This window comes from Clupea harengus, chromosome 17 (genome assembly GCF_900700415.2).
Source record: "Clupea harengus chromosome 17, Ch_v2.0.2, whole genome shotgun sequence".
Classification (NCBI taxonomy): Eukaryota; Metazoa; Chordata; class Actinopteri; order Clupeiformes; family Clupeidae; genus Clupea; species Clupea harengus.
Genome location: NC_045168.1, coordinates 4,147,415 through 4,167,613, shown reverse-complemented (window position 1 = coordinate 4,167,613; position 20,199 = coordinate 4,147,415). Strand labels below are relative to the sequence as shown.

Genomic DNA, 20,199 nt, shown 5'->3' with positions numbered 1-20,199 from the left:
ACACACACCCCCCCACACACACACACACACACACACACACACACACACACACACACACACACACAAACCCACTGACACATTGGAGTAAAGGGCTCCTCAGGGCTAATCTGACAGCTGGGTAAAGTGACACGAAATGTGTATTTACCACATTAGTGTCGTTTAGGGGAAAATGGAGGAGCACTGTACTCCACTGTGCCTCACTCTCACTGACTACAGTCTGGATAAGGACACACACACACACACACACACACACACACACACACAAACACACACACAGGATATGCATGCCAAAGGCCTCCTAATTCTATTCTGACAAACAGGAAAGGCTGCTGCTGATGTGTAATGCACGGAAAGCTGTGCATCTGTTAGATTCATGCAGACTTTTACTCTCTTTCTATCTTCCTGTCTTTCACCTTTTTCTCTCTCTCTCTTTCTCTATCTCTATCCATCTATCGGTTTATCTGTCTGTCTGTCTGTCTGTCTGTCTGTCCGTCCATGTCTCTCTCTCTCTCTCCTCCTCGTTTCACTTCTTTATCTGTATCTGCTTCTCTCTCTCTCTTTCTCTCTTTCTTTCTCACTCTCTCTTTTTCTTGACTCCCTGCAGACTCAGGTTGGAGAGCTTCTGGGGGACAACGATCGCTTAAACAAAGAGGTCATGTATGCCTTCGTGGACCAGATGGACTTCCAGGGCAAGGACTTTGTGTCGGCGCTCCGTTTGTTCCTCGAGGGCTTCCGTCTCCCCGGAGAGGCGCAGAAGATTGATCGGCTGATGGAGAAGTTCGCTGCTAGATACTTAGAATGCAACCAGGGGTGAGTGCTCCCGCCCGCCCACGCGCTCATCAGACGACGTCTCCACCCTGGGATGGAGTCGGGCGGGGACAGTCCTGCCATGCTGGTGGAGGAAAATGTTCTGCCTCATTTCGACATCAATCTGTTCCTCTCTCTTTCTTTTAATCTCTCTATCTATCTCTTTATCTCTCTTTCTTTCTATCTCTGTATCTCTATCTGTATCCATTTATCTATCCATCTCTCTCCCCTCTCTCCCTTAAATTCTGTCTTTAATTCAAATAAGCTTTATTGACATGACCAATTCAGAAAGTGTTACCAAAGCAAAACAAAATATGCAACATACATATCCTGCATTATTTACATTATATTTCTAACATATATTTCTCTCTCTGTCTTCTTTGCCAGACAAACGGAGTTTGCCAGTGCAGACACTGCATATGTCCTGGCCTACTCAATCATCATGTTGACAACAGACCTGCACAGCCCACAGGTAATGTCACGTCACATCACAGTCACATCCGAGGCTTGTGGACTTGATGCACGCTGCTATCATGCTCAGATATCACTCCAGACTCAGACTCAGAGCTTTATGAGACACAGAGAGTGTGTATCAGCCTCATCATGAAGGCGTTTATGAAAGTCACACTGAGAGGCTTTGATACGTCATATCTTAAAGTTCAAATCTGATTAGCTGATTGTCTGAGGATTTTCGGAAAAGAAAGCCTTTTTCTTTATCGAAGTCTTTATCGTATCCGCGTCTTCCTTTTCACAGGTAAAAAATAAAATGACAAAAGAGCAGTACATCAAGATGAACAGAGGGATTAACGACAGCAAAGACCTGCCGGAGGAGTATCTGTCTGCCATCTACGATGAGATCGCTGGCAAGAAGATCGCCATGAAGGAGACGAAGGAATTAACCATCAAATCCAATAAACAGAGTGAGTTCTCTCCTCTCCTCCTCTCCTCTCCTCTCCTCTCCTCCCCTCCTCTCTTCTCCTCTCCTGTCCTCTCCTCCTCCTGTGAGCACAGAACCGTTATTATGATGGTGTCTGATTGGGGTTGTCAGAGCTGATGTTACAGGCAGCGCAGCTGAATGACTGTTTGATGGAGTAGTGAGTCATCGGCTGTAGATTTCATCTCCAGCTGCGTGACTCGGCAGACTGATTTAGCAGGAGCGCTTTGATACGGAGGGAATTCCAGTCTGCGCGAGATGAATGAGTGCGCTGGATGCTGGCATTAACGCAATGCCCTGGGTGGCTGTTACGATTAGCCCAGAGTGTTTGCCATGATTGGGAGTGTTTCGGTGTGGGTTGGCTTAATGCGTAAGGGTGGTCAGAGCTCTGTAGGTTCTAATACTGGTTTATGTTCTAATACAGGTTTATGTTCTAATACAGGTGTATGTCTGTTAATGCGGTGTGTGTGTTTATTCGGTGTGTGTATGTCTGTTCATACTGTGTGTGTGTGTGTGTGTGTGTGTGTGTGTGTCTGTTCATACAGTGTGTATGTGTGTGTTAATGCAGTGTGAGTGTGTGTTTATACGGTGTGTGTATGTGTGTTAATGCGGTATGTGTGTTAATGTGGTGTGTGTATGTGTGTTAATGCGGTATGTGTGTTAATGTGGTGTGTGTGTGTGTTAATGTGGTGTGTGTATGTGTGTTAATGCGGTATGTGTGTTAATGCGGTGTGTGTGTTAATGCGGTGTGTGTGTTAATGCGGTGTGTGTGTTAATGTGGTGTGTGTCTGTGTGTTAATGCGGTATGTGTGTTAATGTGGTGTGTGTGTTAATGTGGTGTGTGTATGTGTGTTAATGTGGTGTGTGTATGTGTGTTAATGCGGTATGTGTGTTAATGTGGTGTGTGTGTGTGTGTGTGTGCTGCATAGGTGTGGCCAGTGAGAAGCAGAGGAGGCTGCTGTATAATGTGGAGATGGAGCAGATGGCCAAGACGGCCAAAGCCCTGATGGAGGCCGTCAGTCACGTCCAGGCCCCCTTCACCAGCGCCACACACCTGGAGCACGTCAGGCCCATGTTTAAGGTAGGGTTCACACACACACACACTCCTGGAGCACATCAGGCCCATGTTTAAGGTAGGGTACACACACACACACACACACACACACACACACACACACACACACACACACACACACACACATACATACACAGACACACCTGGAGCACGTCAGGCCCATGGTTAAGGTAGGGTTCACACACACACACACTCCTGGAGCACATCAGGCCCATGTTTAAGGTAGGGTACACACACACACACACACACACACACACACAGACACACCTGGAGCACGTCAGGCCCATGGTTAAGGTAGAGTTCACACACACACACACACGCATGCTTCTCATATTTCAAGGCATATCTCACCCATAGTAACACCACTGTATTAACCCACACGCCTTGCCCGCCAAAACACCATATTTATAGGTCAAGGTTTAAAACCCTTCTTAAAACACCTTTAAAATCAGTTCAAACTGCACCACAGAAGGGCTCTTCTATGAAGACGGATATACGGATATAATACCGTATTGAGTCAAGAGATGTTATTCCGTCTATTCTCGCAGTTGTTTCTGAGATGTGGCTTTGTCGTTTCACCCCAGTTATGGATGCTCACTCAGCGGTGGCGTTTGCCTCATCATTGATTTGTTCACTGATTTCTTCCTTGATTTTCTCTTTGATTTGTTCACTGATTTCATCATTGATGTTTTTCTCCTTGATTTGTTCACTGATTTAAGCAGTACTGTTGTTTTTCTCAGTGATTCCCTCACCCTTTCTCTCTGACTCAGCTCAAGAGAGTTTGGAGGCTAGTGCAGTGCTCCATGTAGTTTGATGACTCACTCCTGGAAGGCCAAACTCACATGTCTCCTCTCCTTCCTTCTCTCCTTCCTCCTCGTCTTCCTCCTCCTCCTTTGTAGCTGGCGTGGACGCCCTTCCTGGCTGCGTTCAGTGTGGGCTTGCAGGACTGTGACGACACGGAGGTGGCATCGCTCTGTCTGGAGGGCATCCGCTGTGCCATCAGGATAGCCTGCATCTTCACCATCCAGGTAACTTCATCCTATCCCAGCTTAGTCTCAGCTCAGCCCAGCCCAGCCCAGCCCAGCCCAGCCCAGCCCAGCCCAGCCCAGCCCAGCCTAGCCCAGCCCAGCCAAGTCCCGACAGATAGACCTCACCCAGGTCCCAGTAAGCAGCAGCTGTTTGGCCTGTGAACAAACTGTGTATGCTTGGTAGGGGGTGTCTATACAGGCTAGTGCATTTTGTAGCATTGCGCAGAGTTGTTGTCATCTACATATCTTCATGACCAATTCCTGTGAAACCAGAACACGGCTAATTTGAGCATGGCATATAAAACGCAACACCCTAATCAAAGAGAAATGAGTTTAGAGCCGCTCAAAAGTGGTCTGTTAGTGTTAATAGTTAGTGTCATCTCCGGCCAGTCAGCAGTGATTAGATGTGACGGCCTGTCACTCAACGGTGGGAGCAGCAGGAATACAAGGCTTTAATTCACTTAATAACCAGCCCAGAAATATTGCATGTTACGAAAATGACAGTTTCATCGTCACCATTCTGACAGATAGCACACACACACACACACACACACACACACACACACACACACACACACACACACACACACACACACACACACACACATATACACACAGGCCCGTTCACATACATACATACACACACACACACACACACACACACACTCACACTCACACACAGACACAGACACAAACACATAGATACATTCAGACTCACACATACAGACATGCACACACACTTACACACACACACACACATACACACGCGCGCGTACACAGGCAGGTGCAAGGAGCCCTTTTCTGAGGTGGTGTTTTGACTGGGATGAGCGGGAGGTGTTGCAGAGTTGACAGCTGGGGGTGGGGTGATCCTGTGTGATGGGTTCATCTGAGGCTGGCTCTGAACATAAATGACAAAGATTAAGACACCTCTGAGAACTGGCATTAGCTGGTAATGGGACATCATCATTTAAAATACATGAAAAATTAAATGTGGTTTGGCGCCGTTGTTTAAAGTTGTCTAAACCTCTCTAGAAAAATGAAATATGATTATTAATGACAGAATCGTGATCAGTGCCTTCTCTCATTCTGTGAGCCTAAATTACAGTGGGAATAACACACCCGAATACAAATCAGTATTCACTTAGCACTTACTGTGTTCTCTGATGAATATCCAAGCTAAATATGGCTACAGTTATTGAACTGGGTTTCTAATGGTGTCCTCCCCTCTCTCTCTCTCCCCTCTCTCTCTTTCTCTCCCCTCTCTCTCTCTCTCTCTCTCTCTCTCTCTCCCCTCTCTCTCCCCTCCTGTAGTTGGAGCGTGATGCGTATGTCCAGGCTCTGGCCCGCTTCACCCTGCTGACGGCCAGTTCGGGCATCACAGAGATGAAGCAGAAGAACATCGACACAATCAAGACCCTCATCACCGTCGCTCACACCGACGGGAACTACCTGGGCAACTCATGGCTCGAGGTCAGCCGAGGCAGTCACTCCAGCCTTGCCCTTCAATATTTCACACCAGCTCTCTGCTCTGCAATATCAGAAATATAGTGTGGTATTTGTTGGTAGTTGATTGTCTCAGTGATTTTAATGTGATTTAAACACTGAAACAAGTGTCTAATGATAAAAAGTAAACTTTGTTGATATGATAATAATGAACAATGCAGCAGCACAAAGTGCCCTGATAAGATCTGAGCTATCTGCTCACTTTGGTTAACTTTGGTAAATGGCGCACCGCAAAGCACTCCACATAGAACACAAAATCTTAAAAAAGAGATAATACATATTGGATATTGGATTTCTATCTCCCTTTGGTATACAGAGACATGGAAGCTCATTGACATGATATTAGGGGATGCGTGAGCATAGGGAAGGTAGTGCTGTTACTAATAGTTAATAGTGCACACATCAGCCTCAAGAACCATTAAGTCTAGAACATAGATTTGTTCTCTCTGTTTTGAGTTGAGTGTCAAGTGCAGATCCTGCAGTGTGTCAGTCAGCTTTGTGTGTGTGTGTGTGTGTGTGTGTGTGTGTGTGTGTGTGTTCTGAGTTGAGTGTAAAGTGTGGTTCTATGTGTTCTGAGTTGAGTCTAAAGTACTGTTCTCTTGGCGTTCCCTGTAGATCCTGAAGTGTATCAGTCAGCTGGAGCTGGCCCAGCTCATCGGTACAGGAGTGAAGGCCCGCTACATCTCAGGAACGGTGCGTGGGAAAGAGGGCTTCATCACCAGCACCAAGGAACAGAACTCCGACGAATACCTGGGGCTAGGTTAGTGTCGGACACACACACACACACACACACACACACACACACACACACACACACACACACACACACACACACACACACACTGACACACACACACTGACACACACACACTGACACGCCAGCGCCAAGGAACAGAGCCCCGACGAATACCTGGGGCTGGGTTAGTGTTGGACACACACAATACACAAACCACCAAAAACATGCATACATGCACACAAATATACTTACAAGACATACACACACACACACACACACACACACATACAGTTCACTCAAATGCACACTACACAGTTCACAGCATGGAACATACAAACAGATATAGTGCAGCGTGTGGACATACAGCACACTGCATAAGTACCCCAGTATACAGTTAGGTGATCTGTAAGTCTTTCGTAATTTGGATACGAAAGTATGTAAGTCATTTTGATTTTGCTCTGTTAAGTATGGCATCCATGTAGGACTGTGTAAAACAGAGCTCCATGGTGTTAGCACTTTATCAAAGGGAGAGTTCAGAGCGAGTGAACTTTCCTCCTCCTCTTTGATGCAGCAGCCCTGCTTCCCTCTCTCATCCCTCACAGAGGGGGGGTGTGCTAGATGTCTGATACCATGGCGACTTAATGACTCTGCTCTCATCTGCCTGACTTGTCATTTGGTCCCCAGTAGGAGGGAATGTGGACCGCAAGCAGATCGCCTGCATCCAGGAGTCCATTGGAGAGACCAGCTCCCAGAGCGTGGTGGTGGCTGTGGACAGGTATGGAGACTGTGCAGTGAATCACACATGACTGATTTCTTCTGCACGTACAGCTTGGGCTAACTGTGGATAATTTACACTGACACATTTTTGCATTTTTGGTCTTGTTGTAGGATATTTACGGGCTCCACCAGACTGGACGGCAACGCAATTGGTAAGCACATAACAGTTTGTGTAGTACACCACCAAGAGGCATGGTACATTACACTGTATGACTTTTCATACAGAAGAAATTAAACAAATGCAAATTTCACTACCCATGACAAATTATCAGTATGATTACTTTATTTAATAATCATTGATGACGTTTGGAGATGGCAAGGATGGCAATGAATGTGCACAAATGTAACAAAAGTCCACATGAAACATGTAAGAACTGTATAGTACTATTCCACAACACATGACATTTGATCGTCTGAATCCAGATGAGTTTTACTTTATTGAATCCTTCATAGAGATGTCATTTGTAATTGGCCCTCAATGGAATGTATGTGTGAATTTGAATGTATAAATCAGGGGTACTCAATTAGAAACCCAAAAGGTCCACTCGCCAAATTTCCATTCGGTCCAGGGTCCGGAACAGTGACGGTCAAAATCCAGAAACATAACTCTAACAAAAACGTTTGAACTATGCACAAAAGGTGATGTGGCCTTATTTGTGTGAAAGGTGACACTTTTTTTTGTGGTTTAAACTTGGGCATAAAAGGTGTGAAGGCCAGGCGGAGGCACTGATGTATGTGTTCATTAGTGAGTAGGCTCCTGTATTTGTTTTTCACCATATTCATGGTTGAAAAGGCAGACTCACAACAGTATGTTGAGGTATGCATGCTCTTGTTGTGTGGCTGATCTAACTATTACACTGCATGTTGCTTGGTATGATTGCAGATGATTTATTTTTCTGCCCCTTACCTCAGAGTTCTGCGGGTATTTTTGTTCAAAGTGTGCATGCTTTGTTTCATAGTGACGTTTCACGTTACCACTTTTGACAAGGGCAACCGTCTCGTTGCAGATTAAACACATCGGTTTTGTGCTCCCCACAGGCAGCACAAATGCATACTTGTCAGTCCACTCTGTCTTAAATTAGCGATTTTTGGAATCAACGTTTTTTGTCAGGTTTAAAGAACGCCATCATTTTCGTTTGCTGAAAAAAAGATACCGTTCACAAATCTATCTGCCCGCGTTGTTGCCATTGACACACACAACCTGCGTGACCCACAGAGCTCGCAGCCAACATTGAGTGAGTGAGTTGTCATAGTGATGTTGTTATTACAGCTCCTGATTGGACCTCTGGATTGGACACGGAAGATAGAAACCACATCTAGTAGGAAAAAAATATATAGCGCGAAATCACGCACCAATGAAAACTCGCTTGGATCATGGTTAAATTAGAATGTTGATTTTGGCTTCGGTCCAAATTTGATTGCGTCTGGGTCCGGATCCGGACCGCGGTCCGCCTATTGAGTACCCCTGGTATAAATGAACCACATAAGCCATTCAGTGGCGTTCACTTTCACACGCCACGCAGTCATCAGAACCAGTATGACGTGATTGGGCTTCCCCTCTCCCTAGTTGACTTTGTGCGATGGCTGTGCGCCGTGTCCATGGATGAGCTGGCCTCGCCCACACACCCCCGCATGTTCAGCTTGCAGAAGATCGTGGAGATCTCCTACTACAACATGGGCCGCATCCGCCTGCAGTGGTCCAGGATCTGGGAAGTCATCGGGGACCATTTTAACAGGGTAACAGTCCTCTCTGTTCCCCGCTGCGTCGATCCTGAGCACCTGTCTCAATAGTAGATCAGGGGGAAAAAGAGGTTGGATGTGTTTGCGTATTCTTCTGGGGGTGAGTGTGGTGGTGCTCAGAGGAGCAGTGCATCTTTTATTCAGCTAGGGTTTGTTTTAGAGCTGTGTGTGTGTGTGAGCCAAGGTTTGTTTCAGAGCAGTGTGAGTATGTCTTAGAAGGTGTGTGTGAGAGAAAGACAGAGATAGAGTGAATAAGTGGTGAATGTGAGCGATTAAGAGGAAGTGTTTGACAGGCCCAAACGTGACTGATGTGTAAAAGAGAGAATAAAAACAAGATTTGTGTTAATGTGTCTCATCTCTCTCTATCCCTCTCCTCAGGTTGGTTGTAATCCCAATGAGGATGTGGCCATCTTTGCTGTGGACTCTCTCAGGCAGCTGTCCATGAAGTTTCTAGAGAAGGGGGAGCTGGCCAACTTCCGCTTCCAGAAGGACTTCCTGCGGCCGTTTGAGCACATCATGAAGAAGAACAGGTGAAAGACAAAAACAATAGAGAGACCCAGAGATGCATTACTCTCTTAGAAATGAAACATGCACACTGGAGGGAGAGAGAGAGGGAGAGGGAGAGCGAGAGCGAGGAATTCAGGCGGTGTGATTTAAATGCTTATTGGAAGCGAGATGCTAGCCAGTCAAGTTTCCCTTCTTTCCTCCTCTTTATTTAACTTGGAGTGGACACCCAGATTGACTACACTTAAGTTACAATGGTGGTTTTAATCCGTCTAAAAAAGGGTCCATAGTTTACTAAACTAAACTAAAACTGCTATGGTACTTATTCTGCATATAACCCCAAAATAGTTTATTTAATGCAGCAATAAGGCGTTTTAGTCCAAAACTAGCAATCTAACTATTGAAAAGGCATGCAAAAACTTGCACAGCTTGCTAGCATGCTAACTGATGTCTTTTCGCCATGTAGTTGGCAATGTCATCCTGTGAAACCTTTTTTATAATTTCATGGGGAGGTCTGACCTGGACCTCAGAACTGCTTAGTGCATAGCCTAGGTGGCTAGTTGGAATGTCAGGTGTGTTAATCTGTCCTTCACATGACCATATACCAGGAAGTAGCTTATAACAACATGATTCAAAAACTGGCAAATTGGCAGCAGCCCCGACCACGAACGGGCTTGAACGCCCACAGGGACCCGGGTTCGATTCCGACCCACGGTAATTTCCCCATTCCCACTCCCCACCTCTTCTCTCCAGCTCATTTCCTGTCTCCCTTCACTATCCTATCTGATTAAAGGCAAAAAGCCCAAAAAAATTTTTTTTTAAAAAAATTGTTGCATACTGTCTTACTTAAAGGACTGCAGTCTTTTTATGTACTGTCGGCTAACTCCTTTAAGGACAGACCATTGCTGCTGGTTATTTAGTGCTCATGTCGGATTGGGTGAGTCGGCTGCTGCTGTGGCTGTAGGGGCTACTGATGTGTTAGCATGGAAGCTTAGCCCAGTGTGTGAAGTCAGCAGGAGACCAGCCACGCTCCTGAGCTCAGAGGTACTGCCAGACAGCAAGACACCATCAGACACTGCAGTCTTTAACACACACACACACGCTTACTCAGACAAACACACACACACAGACAGACATGCACTCCCCTTGGTTGCGGCTTCAAAAGAGATGATTTAGTGTGGGCAGGGCAGGGATGTTTGAAAAGAAACGTGTGTGTGAGTGAGTGAGGCAGAGATGGAGAGGGAGGGAGAGGGGGAGGGGGAGAGAGAGGGGGAGAGAGAGGGGGAGGGGGAGGGGGAGAGGGAGAGGGAGAGGAAGAGGGAGAGAGAGGGAGAATAGGAGAGAGGGAGGCGGAGATGGCGAGAGAGAATGGGAGAGAGAGACAGACAGAGAGAGATTGTGTATGGAGAGTGAGGGGTGGTGCGAGGTCAGTCAGGCCCTTGCAGTGTGTATTTGTGAGGTCAGTCAGGCCCCTGCAGTGTGTGTTTGTGTGTGAGAGGTGTGGCTGGGTTGTGTGTGTGAGCAAGCCCCGCCGTTCTCCTCAGCCGTCACCTGTATGGCTGTCTCTCCCCAGTATTCTTTCCCCCCCCTCCTTCTGTTCTATGTATCCCCTTTCTCCCTCTCTTGATCTTTCTCTGTCATCCCACTCTCTGTAGCCATCATATAGAGACAGCGACACACTCCCATGAGCTCCTCAGTAGAAAAGAGAGCTGCTCATCTTAAGAGATGACATGTCAGCACTAACCCCTCTCCCTCTCTCTCTCTCTCCCCCCCCCCCCCCCTCCCTCAGATCTCCCACCATCAGAGACATGGTGGTGCGCTGCATTGCCCAGATGGTGAACTCCCAGGCCGGCAACATCCGATCCGGCTGGAAGAACATCTTTTCCGTGTTCCACCTGGCCGCCTCCGACCAGGACGAGAGCATCGTGGAGCTCGCCTTCCAGACCACCGGCCACATCGTCAGTGAGTAGAGCACAGACGATGTACATAGGCAACGTTCTTCTGTATAAATGATGTCCACTATTCTGGGAACCTCAATGAACTTTTTACTTATAACTGTATACTGCTAAGTGCTCTGTGTCGACAGGCCTGGGTATCTGTAAGATTGCATCTATAGAGTCTGGAACCATGTGAGACAACATGCGCGCACACACTGATGCTCACACACACTGATGCGCGCACACACTGATGCGCGCACACACTGATGCTCACACACACTCATGCTCGCACACACTGATGCTCACACACTGACGCTCACACACTGACAAGATTTGAGCTATCCGTGCACGTTGAATGTCTTTAGAAGTGTGATCTGAATCAGTAAATGAGAACATATATTCATCAGAGATTTAGTTCAGTTACATCCCTTTGCCTTCCCTGCAGCGCTGCATGCTTTTATCCCAACTAGTTGAGCTGCCCATGTTCTAAGAGTAATGTAAGAGCATGCAGGCTTAAAGTGATGTGTTGGTGTGGTTCATATACTTTATGGTTTCCTTTAATACTTGATCACTATGACGTACAATTTCACATGCTGTACAGTACTTCTCTTTGATGGAAGTCCTTGGGGGCGGAAGTACTGGTTGAAAAGAACAGCTTTCACTTTGATGTTTCTGTGCGTGGCAGCGCGTGGCTGCCTAAACTACCCAGTAACTGACTTTTCCGTCAACAGCGAATGTATTTGAGAAGCACTTCCTGGCCACCATCGACTCCTTCCAGGACGCTGTGAAGTGCCTGTCTGAGTTCGCCTGCAACGCCTCCTTTCCCGATACCAGCATGGAGGCCATCCGCCTGATCCGGCACTGCGCCAAATATGTGTCCGACCGACCGCAGGTCAGTGCTGCAGGGACTGGGAGTGCTAAAATTACCACCTTTAATGATCTCAGAGCAGCTTAATTGTTAGCACTGGGAGGCTACCAGACTCTCTCTGTACGGCGCTATTGGATTGTGTTCTCTACTGAGATTATGTTTCTGATCATGTTAAATAAGTAAGTAGATGCATGAATAATTACCATCAAGATTACTGACTCGAGTCCATCCACTATTAGAGCCACTCTAAAATCTAAATTAAAAGCAGCATCAGAAAACATAAAAAATGAAAACATTAAAGCTTAATTTAATTGGTAGAGCACCTCAGGGAACTTGAGGGACCATGTTCGAATAGGAAAGAGTAGCCAGCCTTGCAGCATGTTAAACTATGTCTCAGTCTGTGACTTGGCTGTGCCATGCTCTGCTACGCGTTGCTGTGACTGGGCCGCGCCATGCTACGCTACGCAGTGCTGTGACTGGGCTGTGCTGTGCTACACTATGCATTGCTGTGACTGGGCTATGATGTGCCACGCTACGCAGTACTGTGACTAGGCTGTGCTGTGCTGTGCCACGCTACGCAGTATTGTGACTAGGCTGTGCTGTGCTCACAGTGTTGGATTGGACTGATGTAGCAGCTAGCGGGAATGGGCTGATTTGGTGTGCTTTAGCATGCTGTATAAGGCAGCCCTGTCGCATGGTTGATGCTTCTGAGTGGGGATTAGGGATTTCAGCCACAGAAGCTACTGCTACTGCTGGTGTGATAGAGGGGTGTGTGTGTGTGTGTGTGTGTGTGTGTGTGTGTGTGTGTGTGTGTGTGTGTGTGTGAGAGAGAGAGAGAGTGTATGCGTGGGCTGGCTGGCCAGATTGAGTGGAAACCTCCAGTGATCTGTAAATATGGCTTAGTGAGGGTTTCTCTCCATTTATTTACTTATTTACTCCACCCACTGCATACTTTGGAGGGATCTTCTTCCCTCTCTCTCTCTCTCTCTCTCTCTCTCTCTTATACTCTTTCTCTCACCTCCACTCACCCACACCCTATCTTTGCCCACTCTCATCCCTATTTGTCATCCTCTTATTTTCTTCCTTCCTCCGATCTTTCTATCCTTCTTTCTTTCCTTCTTTCTTTCTTTTTTTCTTTGAGGCTACCTTTATTTCTTACCGCTTCTCTTTCATCCTCCATTCTCCCTCCTTCTCTCTTGTTCTCTCTCTCCCTCCCTCCCTTCATCTCCTCTCTCTTTCTCTCCGTTTCTCTGACAGTCGTTCAAAGACTACACCAGTGATGACATGAATGTGGCCCCTGAGGACCGGGTGTGGGTGCGGGGCTGGTTCCCCATCCTCTTCGAGCTCTCCTGCATCATCAACAGGTGCAAGCTGGACGTCAGGACCAGGTAATGAGAGACCCCCTGTATCTGAGCGCTCACACTCACACACTGCAATTTTCCCCATTACTCATCATCACCACAAGTGCTCCCTCATGCAATTATTTCAAACAAACCCTGCACTCTAATTTTAGGATTGAAACATGATGTTGAGTGTACTCAGTAGACCACTGGGTATGAGGTGTAATAACAGTCCCATTCACGCATCTATTTTAGGGCGCTTTGTAAAAGTGCTGTGTGTTATTCAGTTTGAGTGGGTGAGCTGGGTGGGGGACCACTTGTGTATTTTTAAAGACACAGGTGAGAGTGAATTAAAATATGGAGATGGAAATAACACAGTACTACCCCGAAGAACTCCACCAGAGTGTTTCAGAATGGGCGTACATAGGCAACATTCTTCTGTATAAATAACGTCCACTATGCTGGGAACCTCAATGACATTCGTTTATTACTGTGTACTGCTAAGTGCTTGAATGCATCTAATGCATATCATTTATTTAACAGTTTTTGGTAATCAATAATCAATGTCCCTATCAGTTTCTAATTCTATGGTTTCACACCCAATGCTTATGTGAATATTTGTCTGGAAAAATACCCTCTACACACTCAATACAGACACAGAGGCTTTTTTTTCAAGACAGATAATCACATAAGCACTATATCTAAGCCGTACTGCTACATGTGAACACCAGCCAGCCTTTGTCTCCTCTTGTCCTTTTGCATCTTTAGTGTTTAGTCTGTCAGGTCTTAAACAGGAACTCTTCCGCTCTTTATGGCTTTGTGAACAGCTGGGTTTTAAATTAACCCATAAAATCAGATGTGCTGAAACATCCAGTTTGTGGAGCCCTCTGCGTAACAAGGGCAGGTCAGGTAGAAAAGCCCCCTCTGGGATGTTTATAAGGGGGGACGTTTTACCATCATGTCATACATGGTTTGTCTATGTTTGATGCACAGGGGCTTGACAGTGATGTTTGAGATCATGAAGACCTACGGACACACCTTCGAGAAGCACTGGTGGCAGGACCTGTTCAGGATAGTCTTCAGGATCTTTGACAACATGAAGTTGCCCGAGCAGCAAACAGAGGCCAGTGATGGGAGATTTTAGCTCCGCATTGCACAAATCAGTCAGACACAAATAAAGCTCACAAACAAGATGGAAGCGTTGATGCATGCAATGTCGAGCGAGAGAGAGTATAGTTCATTGATTTAAAATTGATTCAGCTTTTTAAGTTAAAAATAATGTACATTAAATGCTGTCATTTTAAAATGCATCCGGTTGTCTGCGCCCGTAGAAAGCAGAGTGGATGACCACGACCTGCAACCATGCACTGTATGCCATCTGTGACGTGTTCACGCAGTACTTCGAGTCCCTCAGCAACGTCCTCCTGGACGACATCCTCGCCCAGCTCTACTGGTGTGTCCAGCAAGGTGAGCAGTCATGAGTATATATGTTCACTCCCTGGGTATCAAACCCATGACCTTGGGTATCAAACGCATGACCTTGGTGTTGTCAGCACCTTATTCTACCTGTTAAGCCTCTGGAGCAGATCAGATCATCATCTCATGGTAACCATGGTTTCGGACTCCATCTCACTGGTCTTGCATCTGCTCTGGTTCCATTGCAGATAACGAGCAGCTGGCCAGATCAGGCACCAACTGTCTGGAGAATGTGGTCATCCTGAACGGGGAGAAGTTCAGTCCGGAGACCTGGGACAAGACCTGCAACTGCATGCTGGACATCTTCAAGACCACCATCCCACACGCGTAAGAGATTAGTTCATCCAATGCTTCTCAACTGGCCTTGCCCTGGGATTCACCATTTTCCATGGTTATTAGGTTTCGATGGTATTCAAATTTGATGGCCTACAATTAAAGTCCTGAAGCAACACACACTCTCTGGGACCCATTCAGAATGATCCACCAGTTGAGAAACACAGAGTTAAACAACAGGGCCTGCAGATTCATCCATACATTCAAGTCAAGAGTTCAAGTGCTATGCCCTTTGTATTGAGTGAAGTATTGAGTTTCCATGCCATGTAAACTGACTCTCAGGCTCGGAACAGGGAGGCTTAAATAAACCCTTAAAATCAGACAGGTCAAAACATTGAGTGAGTGAAGTCCTGTACGTCCAAGGGCAGATCACGCAGACAGAAGTCCTGTCCGTCCAAGAGCAGATCATTGACTGAGTGAAGTCCTGTACGTCACATCACATCACCCAGACAGAAATCCACGGAGATGTCCATCAGTGCCACAAATGCTTGTCTTTGTTTGATCTTTCACGTTTTTTTGTCGACTGTTTAAGGTCTTGTGTTGACTGTATCACAATCCAGTTTTTTTCTGTTTTCTTAAACTCTCAGGCTCTTAACATGGAGGCCAGCAGGAGCTGAAGGCGATCATATCTCACATCTGGACTCGGACAAGCAGCTGGTACGTCAAGGAATATCAAATATTTTTCATAAAATGTCTTGACGTGTAGTATATCCTGGCCTGGTTATAGATCTGTAACCAACTAACAGAGAATGGTGCATTGCAAAGTAGTTCAACCAAGCAGAGCATAGGTAAGGCAAGTCTATTTCTACAGCACATTTAATACACAGACGCAGTTCAATGTGATTTACAGAAAGACAAAGTGCTTAAGAGTGGAAAACAATGAAAGATAAAACATATATATAATAATAATTATATATATATAATTAAAAGAAAGTACAAAGTACATAAAGTAGTTATTAAAAGAACTCTGTGCATGAGTCCATAAGTAATATAATTAAATGAAGTGCAGTAAGAATAAAGTGTAAGTTTTAGAGCTCAATCATAGGCATATGAAAAGAGAAATGTTTTGAACCTGGATTTTAAAATGACTACAATTGTTTTATGATCAATTGTATTAAATTGTGACCTAGTTGTCAAATGACTTCTAGTTTGTCCTAGAAATGGCATTGTTTGACTGTGGTGTTGATGGTCCGTCTGATGGTTTACATTTTTTCACTAAAAAAAGCAAGCAAATTTATGACATTTCTCTATGGCAAAAGAGTTCTGGGGATATCTGTAAGCTTGCCAACCATGGCGAAAAGAGTGTGGGTATTGTTGATGTTCCTGTTAATCGTCTTGGAAAAATGCAGCTGTCTAGCCCTGCATAACTCATAGTTAAGACTATGGAGGTTTTGTTTATAGAGCTCATAGTGGATTTGAAGTTTAGTTTTTCTTCATTTGCTTTCAGCTTTCCTTCAATCTCTTTTCAAGGCTTTTACTGTCATGGTGTTTCTCCATGGGGCTTTCTGTTTGCTCAAAGTTTTGTTGACTTTTACCGGTGCAACAGCAACATCCTTGATACTACACAAATATTCCAGCTGAAGTTATCCAGGAGCACATCTATGCAGTCATGGTTGGCCATGGCCTCCATAAACTGAGCACTAGTACTATCGTTTATGGATCTTTTCTTAACAGACACAGAACGGAGTGATCAGTAAGAAAACACTGAAATGATCAGAAAGGGTCAAGTCCTTAACCATAATAGAAAAAATGTCAAGATACAATGTGTGTCTGTGTGTGTGTGTGTGTGTGTGTGTGTGTGTGTGTGTTTCAAAAGAAGCAATTTCAAAAGAAACAAAATGACCGCAGTGTAATCTCTTTGCACTGCAATGTATCTTAAATAAAACAGCTCCTCCTTCTCCTTTCTTGCTCTTCGTCACGTATTCATAACACCGCAATGTCTTCTGCTAACCACGTCTTAGTAAGAGACAGAAAATCACCGTCCTAAGACACTATAATGTCATTAAGTAAAAATGATGTATTGGCTGAAGTAGAGGGAGCTCTGTAGAGGTAATAGGGGTCCTGGGGCAGTCTGCGGTTGGCATGATACAGGTAACAGACAAGACTGGTTTACCCCATCATCAACTGAATGCACTTAATTCCTTCTATTTCTAATCAACCCCGGAATAAGGAACATTCTAGGCATACTGGGTCCCAGCTTGTTCTCAGAACAGCTGTCAGTACCGTCTCTACTGTAGCAGGGACCCTGAACACATGACGCAATGCTATCATTGCTTTGTACCCTGCCACTGCTGTCAGTAGTGCTCACGGAACATTCTGTGCGCTGTGCTGCCAGGGGAGCTGAAGGACAAGGCTGCTGCTGTTGAAGTGGCCTAAGAGATCTTTCTGACTGGGGACGGGGACAGGGGGAAGCCCTGGGCTTTTTTGGGTCTCTTTTTAGTCCCAGCGTACACCAGCTCCTCCATTTTCTCAGAGAAATCCATGTTGAGATGGCGGAAGATGAGGAAGCTAAGCCTTAATTGGATATGATATCATATCATGAGTGCATCACCGTTACACAATCCTTTAAGCAATGATGTAGACTTGACACTGCAGTTACTGAATAGTAATTTCACTGAAGATATGACATTAGCCTACAGTAGTAATGTCTGTTTAATACTCAATTCAATACTCCATTCAGGACTCTATTTCCCAGAAGTCAATAGACATCCAGGCACGCACAGAGGATCAGCAGTCCATTAACAGTATGGAGAAGGTCCCTATGGACAACCGGAGACAGAGTCAGTTCAGCACGGTCTCAGGCATGAATGAGGACGGCCCCAGAGCGAGGACCCCTACCAGTAAGTTCTATGCCATGTTGAAAATCATACTACAATCCTACTGCCGCACCTTTCAACACAAGAGTAAACAATTTGTGCAGATTCGGAGAGGACTTAAAATGACTACCCAACAACCCACAACTTTACTACAAGACGCAATGTGGCCTTTTTGGCAGGTGCTTGAGATGTATGCCTTTATGCTGCTGGTCATCCCTGTTCCCAGCATGCCATTTTTTGACACACCGATAACTCTATTCAGGGTCTGCATCTGTAGTATTTGTTGACAGATGCAAATGTTCGTTAATGAAATCAGATGTGTTTTAAAGCCATGAGTTTGCCCTTGGAGAAAACTGTAAACTGCTCTTGAGCAAGCAAAGTTTGGTAGCAAAATGTACATAAAAAACTTGATGGAATAAGTTTCCAACCCTTGTGATCGTGTGTTTGTGTGTCGTCTGTGTCTGTGTCTGTGTCTGTGTCTGTGTCTGTGTCTGTGTCTGTGTCTGTGTCTGTGTGTGTGATGTGCAGAAGTCCAGGAGCAAAGGTTATTCGCTGCTCTGCTTATCAAATGTGTGGTCCAGCTGGAGCTCATTCAGACCATCGACAACATCGTCTTCTTCCCCGCCACCAGTAAGAAGGAGGACGCAGAGAACCTCGCAGCTGCTCAGGTGACTCCTCTACCAGGATCTTTCTGCAGCATTAAATGTATCATATTATCGTCCTAATTTCACTATTATAATTTATTCATTCATTGATTTGAACATTATTCATTTAATCGACTGACAACAGTCATGCCTAGTCAATTGATATAGAGCTATAGTTCTCCCTTTCAATCGTGCCTTTGTGTAATGTACATTTATACTAAGCATATGTAATGTACATTTATACTAAGCAGATGTACTGTACATTTATACTAAGCAGATGTACTGTACATTTATACTAAGCAGATGTACTGTACATTTATACTAAGCGTATGCGGTAGAATAGCAGGTGTCAGCTCCACATCCCGCACTGATCTGCTGTACAGTAGATACATTCATCTTGTTCTTTTCTACATTCTCCCTGGAATATGTCTGACCTTCTAGCTGTTAGTATCGAGCTTCGCAAAAACGATGTCAGGGGATCCAGTGTTCTGGTGTCTGCGCCTCGTTTTAAATGGCCTCCAGGGCCGGTCTATTTCTGGGCCACATCTGCATCCTCAGAAGGCCGAGTGATTTCAGACGTGACAAATTGCAATGATGCGGCTGGCAGATGTTCCCTCCTATGGCGCACACACAGTAGGAGCTGAAGCGCCGCTGCTGTAGAACTGTGAGTGTCTGTCTGAGAGCGACAGTGCTGCTCTCATTCACAGAGTTCTGCCCTCCTGGCTCTGGGTTCTCCTGTGGAACGCCTCGGTATCGGCACCTCAGGGGGTCCCTAGAACACGCCAGCCCAGGTCTGAGCGCGCCAGTGCTGTACTCCATCAGAGAACTCTCCCCCTGGAGGCTCATCGATGGCGACACGCCTGCTTGTTGGCATCTCAGTCAGTTACTCACTCTTAGTAATGTTTGTGTTGTGTTACTCACTCTTAGTAATGTTTGTGTTGTGTTACTCACTCTTAGTAATGTTTGTGTTGGACTCTGCAGCGGCTGCAGTGGTTCTGAAGCTGCTTCTCTAAGTGTTGCTGTAGCTCCTCTGGTACAACAAGACCGAGATTCCTGCCTAAATCCCCAGAGAACATACTTACTCATAGCATGCTCCTCTGCTCTACATCGCATTGGATAAGTGTCTAATGGATCTAATTGGATAAGCGAAATGAGTAAAGGTGAACATATACACCAACCATCACCCTGCGTAATGTTTAAGGGCGTACAGGACTCTGGTTCCCTCTCAGAGTTCTCTCCCTGGGGGTGTACTCGTGGTCCTCCTGTGGCGGACTTCAGTGTATCTGAATGTTCAATTAGTCCCTGCGCATCCTGGCCTTAAAACACCAGCAGCCAGTGAGGAGGCATTGGTACACAAATGGATTGGATTGATGAGCGTGATGGAGGTGTCAGTGAATAACTGTGACGTTCTAAGTGTTTGTGTTTGTGTGTTTGTGTGTGTGTGTGTGTGTGTGTGTGTGTGTGGTGTGTGTGTGTCCACCTGTCCTCTGCAGAGGGACGCGCTGGATGCGGACGTCCACGTGGAGACGCAGGACCAAGGCATGTATAGCTACCTGACCTCAGAGCAGCTTTTCAAGCTGCTGGACTGCCTGCTGGAGTCGCACCGCTTCGCCAAGGCCTTCAACTCCAACAACGAGCAGAGGACCGCTCTGTGGAAGGCCGGTGGGTGGCTAGGCTCTAA

At 45.9% G+C, this 20,199-nt stretch overlaps 1 protein-coding gene across 1 annotated transcript in view; it reads left to right on the top strand.

Moving 5' to 3' along the window:
- Positions 1-20,199, top strand: part of arfgef1 (ADP-ribosylation factor guanine nucleotide-exchange factor 1 (brefeldin A-inhibited)) — a 64,414-nt gene that overhangs the window by 37,379 nt on the left and 6,836 nt on the right. Inside the window, exons 18-38 of the mRNA XM_031584413.2 lie at positions 605-810; positions 1,195-1,279; positions 1,562-1,727; positions 2,671-2,822; positions 3,716-3,844; positions 5,156-5,314; positions 5,963-6,107; positions 6,768-6,858; positions 6,972-7,012; positions 8,428-8,597; positions 8,979-9,130; positions 10,894-11,066; positions 11,773-11,933; positions 13,167-13,297; positions 14,243-14,372; positions 14,581-14,716; positions 14,914-15,052; positions 15,646-15,715; positions 17,739-17,898; positions 18,403-18,542; positions 20,012-20,180. Of these exons, the coding sequence (XP_031440273.1) occupies positions 605-810; positions 1,195-1,279; positions 1,562-1,727; positions 2,671-2,822; positions 3,716-3,844; positions 5,156-5,314; positions 5,963-6,107; positions 6,768-6,858; positions 6,972-7,012; positions 8,428-8,597; positions 8,979-9,130; positions 10,894-11,066; positions 11,773-11,933; positions 13,167-13,297; positions 14,243-14,372; positions 14,581-14,716; positions 14,914-15,052; positions 15,646-15,715; positions 17,739-17,898; positions 18,403-18,542; positions 20,012-20,180 (2,905 nt within the window). The remainder of the gene's footprint in view (positions 1-604; positions 811-1,194; positions 1,280-1,561; positions 1,728-2,670; positions 2,823-3,715; positions 3,845-5,155; positions 5,315-5,962; positions 6,108-6,767; positions 6,859-6,971; positions 7,013-8,427; positions 8,598-8,978; positions 9,131-10,893; positions 11,067-11,772; positions 11,934-13,166; positions 13,298-14,242; positions 14,373-14,580; positions 14,717-14,913; positions 15,053-15,645; positions 15,716-17,738; positions 17,899-18,402; positions 18,543-20,011; positions 20,181-20,199) is intronic.